This window comes from Porites lutea, chromosome 11 (assembly GCF_958299795.1).
Source record: "Porites lutea chromosome 11, jaPorLute2.1, whole genome shotgun sequence".
Classification (NCBI taxonomy): Eukaryota; Metazoa; Cnidaria; class Anthozoa; order Scleractinia; family Poritidae; genus Porites; species Porites lutea.
The window spans coordinates 25,354,761-25,366,452 of NC_133211.1; the positions used below are offsets into that span (position 1 = coordinate 25,354,761).

Below are 11,692 nucleotides of genomic sequence, written 5' to 3' on the forward strand. Positions count from 1 at the left end.
GTTGTTGTTTTGCTAATTAAACCTATTGTTTTTTTAACGTTCTAGTTGTCGTCCGCGTCGTTGGATCTTAAACTCCATAAATTGTACAAACGACCGGTTTCAATAGACCGGCGAAATTTCTCATTTTATTTAAGCCCTGAGGTTACGACAACTTCGAGTTAAACTGATTTCACGGGTTGTCAAAGAGTCCAGCGATTTCTTTTTCCCAGGTGAGCGCCGATCTTTTTACGCTTTCATTGCCTCTCGCCCGACATGTTTTGCACGGCGTTTGGTCATGCGAAACCTCCACGAAACATCCACGCCTCGCGCGAGGTAACTTTATCCCGATCTAAAAATAACTCGAGACGAATTACCTATGGAATAGGGTGTATATGGGGGATGCCCTCTCTGTCCCCTTTATAGTCTCTTGTTCAAAACCACTTAAAGTCAAGTGATCCGAAAATTATAGGGATCAGAACTTACCTTTTCGAAAATTTCAGCCAGAAAACAGGCTCCCTAAAATTCTAAGTGACCTTTTTAGGGTAAAAATCCGTTAAAAATGGGCAATTATACCATTTTTTAGATGTTCGAAAATCCTGGTAAGCAAGAAATTTTACAACAAATGTTCCGAAAATTCTAGATCTCAAATCACCCTAACCTGTAAGTTTAATACATTGTATGGACTGGCAATTGTATGTCGTAACCAGCTGCTGAAGCACTACGATTGTCCGGGGGGGGGAGGGGATCCGGGGTGGGCTCCCCGTAAAGATTTCACCGTAGGTCCGTCTCAAATAGGTGTCTAAACTCATATCCTTCTTAAATACTTATACTGATGGTTTATAGTTTTTGAAAATCAGGCAGTTACTGCTCCTTGAAAGTGCGTCAAACTCTTTACTTGACTTCAATAGAACCATACTGCATTCATCCTGTCATGCGAGGGCTTCGCCGGTAAAGTGGGTTGACTCGCTCGCTCGCGGGCATGACTCGTCACAGTTTTAGTTTTAGTTACGTTTATAAACTAAAATAAAACCGCCGAGACACTCGGGCTGTTTACCCGGGTTTTGTCCCTCTTGCTGATAGCTTTGCTCTAATTTCTCTCTGATCTATGCCTACTCTAAGCACCAACATTTTAGTCCACCAATCGAAGCGGCGCCATAAAATTTGTATCTGTTCGGTATTTGTATCTGGGACAACTGTAATTGGCTCATCGCTGTTGTGGCACCCCTGCCTAAATAAGAATAGTATTATTCATTGTTCAGTAATAGGAGGGTCTCAATGGGGTGGTGGCTTTTACGGTTATCGGCTAAAATTTTGGCCCTTTTACGGCTATCGGTTAATTTTTTTCAGTTACGGTTAACAAAAAAGTTAAAAATTAATTTCTTTTGTTTCAAAAAGTTAAATATTAATTAACCTGTATTTTTTGTATCTTTAAAGCAAAATAAAGGCCTTCGGATCATCTCGGGATAAAATAAGCTATTCTATTGAAAAATTTTCACATTTGATAGATCAATATACTTTTATAAAGTATTCCACTTCTAATATTATTTTACACATAGAAATGCCAACAGTAAGCAGACACGCGAACGCCCAACTCAAGGCCGGGGCGCGACATTCCACACTAGAGACGGCTTATTCGTGTGAGACGGGTTATCCGTTTGATGATTCGCGTCAGATAGGTAATACGTCTCAATTTGAAAATGGAATAGTTTTAATATTGAAATGAACAATCCCCCTGACTTTATCCGTCAATTTTGAAAGACGGAAGATGGATTATCCGTTACAGGTAGCCTGTGTACAGCCGCAACCTCCCCGCAGAAAAAATCGGAGAAGGGGTGTCTAAAGCTGTGGAGGAGGGGGCGACTGTACACAGGCTAGTCTGGATAATCCCTTTCTAGCTCTCGTGTGAAAAAGGCCAATAACAAAATTTCCGTGTCCAGTGTTTTTAATGATAGCGAAGGACTGTACAAAACGACTGCCTGTCGTTGCCTTGTCGGTAGACCTCATTATTCCGCGCGGCTAATGCGTTTCTGGTCACGTGGTCCGAGCGAGTTCGCCACCGAAATGCCTTGACCGAGATTGCGTGGCAAGACGCCGTACATGCAGGGACTAGGCATGGCAATGTCTACCGTAGCGTCAGAGAAAAACAGGAAAATGTTGTTTATCGGCAACGTGTTTTACAAACAGCTCTGCGTGTTGTTTCACTAGTGTTTCGAGGGCACGACGTTCTGAAAATCGCAAATATTAATTCCCAGGAAGAAGCCCCCTTTCGCTATAGGAAAAATTAGTTCCCCGAGATAGCGGCGGAAATGGAGCCTAGGTCTTGGTCATTACCTAAAAGGCTTTTCGCCTAACGTGCGTACGGAGTCAAAGTAGCCGGAAAATAAAAAACGCAACCATAAGCGAGTTAAGCACCTCCCTTAAAATTAACAAATCTAGGGAACAATTACTCTTACGGTTAACTCTTTTTTACCCAATTTACGGCTAACGGTTAAAATTTTTCAATTTTTACGGCTATCGACTAAATTTTTGGCCGTTTTACGCCTATCGGTTAACCCCATTGAGACCCTCGAAAGAGGGTCTCACTGATGGGGTTAACCGATAGGCGTAAAACGGCCAAAAATTTAGTCGATAGCAGCAAAAACTGAAAAATTTTAACCGGTAGCCGTAATTAGGGTACAAAAAGTTAACCGTAAAAAATCACTTGCTCCCTAGATATGTTAATTTTAAGGAAGGTTCTAAACTCACTTATAGTGACCGGTTGCGTTTCTTATTTCGCGCGGCTCCTTTGACTTCGGCCGTACGTTCGCGTGTCTGCATTTGCTTTTTTCACGAAGGTTCTTTTCAAATGAACTGTTATGTCTGTTATTAGCAGGAATGATCTTTTTCATCCCTAATACAAAATAAAAATGTAAGTTGACTGGAAATAATCTTTTTCATTTTAATCAACAAAGAGTTCATATCATTTAAAGAGAATGAGAAAACTCTCATCATTTAGGTAGTCGCTCACAAGGATCGAACGACATGGCGCCTCTTCCAAAAAAATGGCAGGGCACATATCATCTACTTTATGGAAGATAATTTATTGCATGCAATTTCGCCATATGTAGTTCCATGTTGTTACTAAAGTTCTTCGTGTAATCTAAGTAGCATAGTGCACACAGCCTAACGTATAGAGATCAGACGGAATGCGTCAGGTGGTCGCTGACAAGAGGTTAAAAACAATGGAACATCATTTTATACTTTGAGGCCCAAAAAGCGCACGTGGTCACGGTCGCTTACAGGAGGTGGTCGGCATTGACCTAGGATTGACGGGGAAAGTTTGGGTGTTTTGGATAGGCGGTCGCTTAATTATGGGAGGTGGTCACCTATGAGAGGAGGTCGCACATGAAGGTTCGACTGTACTTTAAAAGTATGATCTATCGAATATAAAAATTTATCAAAAGAATAACTTATTTCATCCCGAGATGATCCTAAGACCTTCATTTTTCTTAACTTGGAATCCACCCTTGGTCAATCTAATGGCCTCTTTTTGTCAATAACTTCAAGGATTGTTGCCGTTTCCTTTTGAATTTTTTGTTTTTGCTTGTTTGTGTTATTTCTTTTAATGGAGAAAAGATGAAAGTGAAGCAGAGTGTTAGTCTCAGCCTCTTCCCCACATTTTTCGTTTTTTGTTTTTATTTCTGGGAAGAGCGACTGGCACGACTTGCACGACTCTAAGGTTGTGTTCTATTGGGACCAACCGTTTCAACCAAAACCGGTTTTGGTTGATTTGATTGAAGCTCCCAATAGAACACTTTTCCAACCTTTTCTAGGTATAGTCATTTCCAGACTTCCTAGACTTCTTTTGCAAAGGTTGTCAACGTGCAACATCATTGGTAAAAAACAGAAAGGTTGCTTTGGTTCTTCTTTAACAAGTGGCCTTAAACAAACCTTCAGTCTGAATCAGACGATGAATTGGTCCAAATAGAACACGACCGTTCCAGCAGCTGACCATTCCATTCCTCTCCCCACAGAAATCAACATAAACGCGCGTGCAGATCGCGTCTTATCGCGGTCACATTTGAAGTGGAAAAGATGACAATGATATCACGTGGCCTGTATCAAAATGGCGCCTGCAGATGAATGTTGTCCTTATTTTGAGAAGAGTTTATTTGCATAAATCTAGAGTTAATCTATATTTGCCGTTTTGGAAAACGTCCTTAATACAGTTCTTGTGGAGTCACTTAGCGATTTACGTCAAATATTATGAAGCTAAACGAGAGATGCGTAGCTGAATACTCAACTTCCTCTGCCCCGATCGACAAAGAAGGTTACTTAAATAAGAAGGGCGAATTGAATAGAGGATATCAGCGACGTTGGTTTCTTTTGAAAGGCAATCTTTTGTATTACTTTGAGAAGCGATCCGATAAAGAACCGATCGGGGTTATTGTGCTGGACAATTGTCACGTAGAGTTAGCGGAAAGCGGAGAACCGTACGCGTTTCAGATCTCCTTTGGAGGAGATGGCTCCAGAACTTACATACTTGGAGCTGATACTGCGAAGGATATGGAAGCCTGGATGCGTGCTATCACTCATTCGAATTATGACTGTTTGAAAATGATGGTGGAGTCGTTCGAAAGTAAGTTACAGAAGTTGACATCGGAGGAAATTGACTTGGCCACTGCAAGCTGCACTAATTCTAAAGCGAATCCTACTTCGATCGAAAGCGTTTCCGGTGCTTCAGATTTGGTTGGTATTAATAGTAAAAAGGACAATTTAGACTCTTTTGAGGCGGTCATGGCAAGACCTATCACTGAGGGCGCTGCAAATGGTGACATTAAAAACAGTGACGGCGTAGATTTCGATAATCTACTACCCCAAAAGAGAAAAGAAGTTGTATCAGCTTATAACACTCATATCACTGTAACCAATACAGAACCAGCGGTTGGTAATTTAATCAGTCTTGGTGATGATGACGATGAGGATCAAATTCCAATCCAAAATGAATTCTCACTTAATGACAGTTTTTATTCTAACAGTGCAGACATAATGCCTCTTAGCTATTCTGATTTGGGACAGTTGGAAGATATGCACACCGAGCATCTGTTGAACAAGCTGAGTGGAAATGTGTCAAAGGAAAGCAAAGATGATAGCTATTTGACAACAAGGTTAAAGCGTGATCCTGTTCCACGAAACCTGAGGCCAAAATCTGAGCGAAGGCGAAACAATATCAATATCCGGACTTTGTATGGAAATGTTGAGCCTTCACGATTTGATCGGAGCAAATCTAAGACTCTGCCAAGGCCTTTATCAGATGTGGATACATCTGGATATCATTCAGAACATGGTAGTATATTCAAACATCTTCACGAACTTTACAGTGCCTCAATCTGGGTGAAATGCAAGGAATATGGGAAACAAGCTAGTCAAACAACTGTGAAATGAATATTAATTGCTACAATGTGATATTTGTTTATTACTGCAACAAGTCCTTGCAAAGACAGTGAGTTATGCTGTGATCTCTGATTTTTTTAGTTAGGCCATTGATCGCTCTTTTTTCTCTGTTTAGTATCATACCACCTACCCCAATTTTTGGCTTTTTAAAAAAGAAGCATTGCAGTTGAACCCTGAGGGGTGGGGGGGGGGGGGGGGGGAAGGGGGAACCTGGGGGCTCCGCTCGAGGTCCAACCCTTTACCCTTTTATATACCATTTTCACGAAAAAGGGACCCCTTTCGTTTTACCTTTTTTAGAACTTTGCATCCCTTTTAACAGCTGTAAATGCAGTGTCTTTTCACAAAAGTAGAATATTTTCTCAACTCTTTAAAAAAGCCATAAAATTCATCTGTTAGCCCTTACCTAAAGCCTGAACAAGGAGGTGAAGCCTCCCCTTATAGGCCATCATAGGGAGAACCCTCCCCCCCCAGGAGTTAAACCTTTTTTTTCACTTAAATTAATTCTTTTAATCTAAAAAAAGAGTGTTGTAACAGCATTTTGTAGCATCTGAGTGGAGTTTCAGTGGTGCATCCTTTTTGCCAATAATGTTTTGTTTTACTGTGACATTGACCATCACATTTACTGCCATTTACCTTTTATTTTTATGTAATGTTACATAGTTTTCACCTCTGTACATTTTTTGTACTATCACAAAAATGACAACTTATAATTTATTACTCATACATGTGGTGCTTATGTCCTTTAAGTAAAACACTAAGTTTCAATGAAAAACTTAAAATGACTGCCAGTTACCAATGGTTGCACCAGGATTACTGGTATTGAAAGACTTGTTTTGCCTATTACATCATCTCTTCACATGGCTGTAATAATATTCTCTGTAATCTTATGTTGGTCTGTTTGTTTGAAAGTCTGTATATTTTAGCACAGGAGAAGAGAATTTTAACTGGTTATGATAAAACAAGGATGTTAATGTTAGTGAATTTTAGGAATATTTAGCTATTTCACTTCCAAATAATGTGGTTTTATTCTAAAATTGTCATTAGTAATAATGCTGGCCAGCTGTTTTTGAGTAGAAGCACATACAGTCCACTCCTGATAACTTGAACCTTTAAGGTAAACCGAAAAAAAGGTTTGAGTTAGTGGAAGTTCAATTTACCGGGACTTCAAAGCAAATAACTGGAAATAAGGAAATGGGATGGGGAATGAATGCAAGTAATATGCACACTTCAAAGCTTGATAAATACGTATTACTGGACTCTGTATTTAAACTGGACTGAAAAAAAAAGTGAAGACGGAGAATACGTGGTTGTTAAAAAAATTCAATGTTTCAGAATGCTGCTCACTTGTTTTCGACTTGTCAGGTGCTTAAAGCATGATTTGAGTTATTGAGGCTAAATTTTATTTAGAAATGATCAGAAGGGAAACAAAAATTTCTTCGAGTTAGTGGGAGGTTCGAGTTATCGAGGGTTCCAGTTAGCGAGGGTAAAATTATAGTAAATGTATGAAGGAAATTCAAGGGAGATCGATTTTGGTTCGAGTTAACACGATGTTGAGTTAGCGAGGGTTTGAGTTATCGGGAGTCAACTGTAATGAAGTAATAAACTTAGAGGCATTGTATACAGCTTGAGCTAACATTTAATCTCTTGAAATTATTTGTATATTAATTTTAAATCATTTGGTTTTGAAAATATACGGAAATACTGAGTCTATAGCCAGTAAGGCTGAAAAGGTACAAAATTTTATGTGCAGTATCAGATGAAACGTAGTCCAGATATTAAAACTAATTTATGAATAAAGTATATAATTTATTTTTAATTTTCATGGGAAGCCTAATGCATCCAGTGGTTGTTATAATAATTATTAACTTCTATTTTTGTTAGAGAGATGTCACAAGAACTTTGCCTTTGGTGCCTTTCAGTTTACCCTGTGAACAGTGGTTTCTCCTGGCCGCTTGGAGAAACTGCTGTTCGCAGGGTACTTTCAGTTATGCCTGTTGACAAAGAGCAGTTATTTCAAAGTGCTTTCTAATTGCCTGCCTGTAAAAATCTTCATCCACGTACAAATTCTCCAGACTAATCTCAATACATTTCCTTAAAGAATTAGTTGAGGGCATTTGATAAAAAGTTGAATTTTTCCTACTTTAGTGATCAGTTTATCAATTCTCATGACTTTTTCTCTTGATTAAGCATTGATATTGGTAGAAGAAAATTGATGATGGTCACTTTTGGGACTTGAAGAGCTGGCTTATCACCAGCATAGGAGGGAGTCAAGTTATTACAATAATTATCTTGTTTCCAGTAATTCTTGGGACAAATTTGATGAGAGAGAATTGTATCAAAGAAAGTGGTTATAACCTCAATTACGTCCAAAAATTAACAATTAATGAATGAGGCCAAGTATCTTATGGAGAATTATGGAGATTGAGGAGGGTGTTATCCGTCGAGGCGGTAGGCTGAAGTGGATAACACCCTCTGAGATCTCCGTAATTCTTTATATGATAGGAAGGCCGAATTCAATAATTGTTTTATTATTCATTCAAAATAATTCCCAGTTAAAACATAGCTAAAACATGCTTACCTCCATCGATGTTAAGTTCATGTTTGATAGTGTACGTTTAGGGTTGTTCAGCTCCGCAAATATTCTCCAACTAGCAGATGTGGCCCTTCGAGTTGTCTTATTGCTGTTCTTGCCATGTTTTTAGCCAGCCATTACTTTGCCTAGTTCTTGCTCTTGAAACGAGTTAAATGTCCGCCATTTTTGTTTTCACCACCAAAACAACTCAACCTCGTCCCTAGGTCTTCTTGGTTAATGATGCATTAACCTGCAAGGAAGCTGCACTTTTGATGTTGTAGGTTGATTAATCACAAAATTTTTCCAAATTTGGTCATCAGTAGCTAGTTAAGATGAGTTATGTGTGGGCTTTTAGCCAAATGAGAATCGGGGAAATATTTTAAAAGAATATTAATGCATGTTATATTCATGCCCTTTATGATAGACATCAACAAACAAACAAACAAATAAAAAATGATAATTTTTTTTATTTGTAGAAAAACAAATATTACATTTTACTATTATATTACACATTTTCTTAACATTGCCTTCAAATATATTTTTTTTAACACCTAATTTACATCAACAAGTGTCCCCTATACCCCTGCCTCACCTAAGCACAAGCAATTCTGTCAAACATGAATCACTTAGGTAATTCTAAATACTATTTGCGGCTAATATGAAGTACCCGAGGTCCGAAATGAGAACGTTCCATGTCATGTGCAAGACATCTGAAGTGACTGTTTTTCTATCAGTATTTTTTGGTTCGATCCTCCATCACCCTGCGAGCAAGATCTACAATTTTGGCGATCGTATCTCCTTTCGCGTGCGGTTCTCGCGTGATTTCTCGCGACTCCCCCCAAAGGGAGAACTTGCTCGAAGGCTACCTCAGGACTTTCATTAGGTCATTGTTAAAATTGCGAATAGTTAAGGAAAGGGCTCCAGAGAATGAGCCCAGAATCCAGCTCGGAGTGAATTCCCTTAAGGTGGACACATACCAGACTTGCCTATATATTATAGGCGTGTCTTTACAAATTTGTCCGCTTATTGGGCCTGCAAGCGCACCTTATTCTCTCCCCCCCCCCCCCCCCCCATATTTTCAACTTTTATTTTTCCCTTTATTGCGTCAGAAATAAAAATTTGTTTTCGTTTTTTAAACCATAGTCAATAAGTTTTTAAAAACACCTTCAAGTCCCCGTCCGGTCCCGGCTCCTCAGCGCACTTGCAGTCCGTAACTCAGCCCCACCCCTATCCTCCACCCTCAAATCCTGTAGGGGTGCTGTGGGGGTATGAGACGAGCGTTCACAAAACATCCAAGATGGCGGACGAAGGTAAGTGAATATCTACCATAAGTCAGCATTTCCTGTGAAAGATCCCGCGGAAATGTCGAGCTCACGTTTATGGTAGATGCATTTACCAAGAAAAAATTTAGATGGGCACTCTACAATTTTAAGAAATCCCCGACTCGATAGCAAGTCGCGGATTGGCGCAAGGAATAGAACAACCTGGTAGATTTGTGTCCATATACCAGATCATCAATTGCATATTGTATACAATGTTGAGTCTAAATTGCTTGCTTTTGCCAAACATTGTTGCTTAATCTTGGATAATATTTCCGCACAACTCCATACCTTTAATATTCTTGCACCAATCTCATCCAATTTCTCACAAAATTTGGGTAATAAGCTTAAGTTCAGGTCGACACATGTATGATAATAAATGCATTAGACTGTGGGGAATATTTCCAACTATTATATAGATATCCTCATGGAAATAAGTATTTTAATTTCTAATTTCAAAACAGACAGAAGACAAAATGGCACATGCTTCAAAACTGTCTCACAGTGTCATTCTATAAAATCAAACATTTGATGTGTTTTAAAACGTTTTAATTAGTCTTAATTTAAGTGAATTGACAGTTTGTTCATTTTTATTTATAAACGCAAGAAATACAGCTGGTGATTTGCAAGAGATCACCTGCTGGAGCTCCAGTATTGTAGGTGCCTGGTCTTATTTTAAGCACTAATAGAGTCTGCACAGGTTGCCCATGTTTAAAGATGTAAAATGAACATGATATATTGTTCATTATCATGAAAAAAGGGCAAATTGCATGTTTAAATAGTTCGCAGGCTAATCATGTGCTGCTGTCTCAATTTGATGCTCTCGTTTACACAACTGATATTTACATTTTATTTTTGCAAAAAAAAAAATCAACACCAGTTATAAATGGATTTGGTCAAATCCACCAATATCCAATGATCTTTGCATCATTTAATTGAATGAAATCTGTTCAATGTTGTTTTGTCTTTGATGGCTGCATAGCTGTGAAAATAATGGTAGCCTGGTTTTATATGTCAGAAAAATCCCAGCCAGTTTTCTAGATTTCCCTGTTTCCTGCATGCACCAGATTTTGCTGATTTTCCAGGAAAACCTGGCATCATCAAAATCATCATGATCAACCATCTTGATTTTCTAAGGGTGAAGGCCAACCACCCAAGCTATAGTGAATCTGTGATTTCGTGTTCTCATTGGTCAGTGAAATTTGGGATAGTTAGGATACAGTGAACAAGAGCTTGTTAAAGAAAAACTATGTGCGTGGGCAGCTCTCATCCTAAGAGAATTAAAGTTTCTATGGGAAAAGAAAATCAGCATTCATCTAGGTTTTAGCTCAGTGTTTACTTAAGTGGTAGAATCTGCTCAATGGTAGACAGTGACCAATCAATGATAATAACAAGTTTGCCTAGTGTATTGAGAATTGACAGTTTTATGTGACTATTATTACTTTGTCATAATACTGAAGGTCAGGTGGCCAAGTTAGAGAGGCACCTGAGCCTATTGCGCCAAGAGTATGTCAAACTACAAAACAAGTTGATAGACTTGGAGCAGAAATACAGTTTGGCTGTGGCAGCATCTGGACAGACAGGGGAACATGAAAATACATTTGTCAGTAAACTATTGAAAACTGTGGCTGAACTGTTTGATAAAGACTTATACAGGTAAGATCAGTTTTCTATCCTGGTGAAATTCTAGACATCCTTACATTAACATAGTATTTTTTGCATGCACTTCCTTTACATGATTTAACTAATTAGGACTGGCTGAAAATCATAACATTTGTATAAACCAATGTTCTAGTTTTTTGTGGGTGAAGTGATAGCAATAATAAAATTTATTGTTATCACTAAATTAATTATTTATTGCCCAACAAGTAACCTTTTTATGAGATCTGCATATGACTAGCTATAATATGATTTGCTTAATCTATATTTGGCTGCATAAGATTAAATTTGTTGTTCTACTTAAGCTAAATGATGGTACATCCACCTAAAGTTTTGCAACTTTGTAGTGGGCACAGGCCATGCTTTTTGTAGTTCATTGTTTGCCATGATTGTGTGTTATAAATTTTATGTAGTATGTACTGGTAATTAAAATTACCAACCAAAAACATTTGAAAAATTTCTGACAAACAGACTAAATTTAATAAACGCTCAGGGCATCTATTTAATTTTAGGGGTCCTAGTGGAGGCATTTAATAGATGATAGGTGGTGTTTATTTGAGAGAGGCATTTATTCTCGTAACTTGAATAAACTTAACAAAACTTATACTGTATGATCTCAACAAACACTCAGTCCATCTGTTGTTCAAAGAGCACTATCCTTCCATTGAACTTGAAATTGAAGACATAACATACAAATTACCGTTGTTAATCAAGCTATAAAATAAATGAA

At 38.3% G+C, this 11,692-nt stretch overlaps 2 protein-coding genes across 2 annotated transcripts in view; both read left to right on the top strand.

Moving 5' to 3' along the window:
- Positions 1-4,080: 4,080 nt before the first annotated feature.
- LOC140952191 (uncharacterized) lies at positions 4,081-5,584 on the top strand. The gene has a single exon (XM_073401614.1). It carries the CDS (start codon positions 4,225-4,227, stop codon positions 5,401-5,403), a length of 1,179 nt encoding a protein of 392 aa, XP_073257715.1. The 5' UTR covers positions 4,081-4,224; the 3' UTR covers positions 5,404-5,584.
- Positions 5,585-9,253: 3,669 nt separating this feature from the next.
- LOC140951946 (rabankyrin-5-like) overlaps positions 9,254-11,692 on the top strand; it is a 29,635-nt gene continuing 27,196 nt past the window's right edge. The window contains exons 1-2 of the mRNA XM_073401329.1: positions 9,254-9,294; positions 10,764-10,959. Of these exons, the coding sequence (XP_073257430.1) occupies positions 9,282-9,294; positions 10,764-10,959 (209 nt within the window). The 5' untranslated portion in view covers positions 9,254-9,281. The remainder of the gene's footprint in view (positions 9,295-10,763; positions 10,960-11,692) is intronic.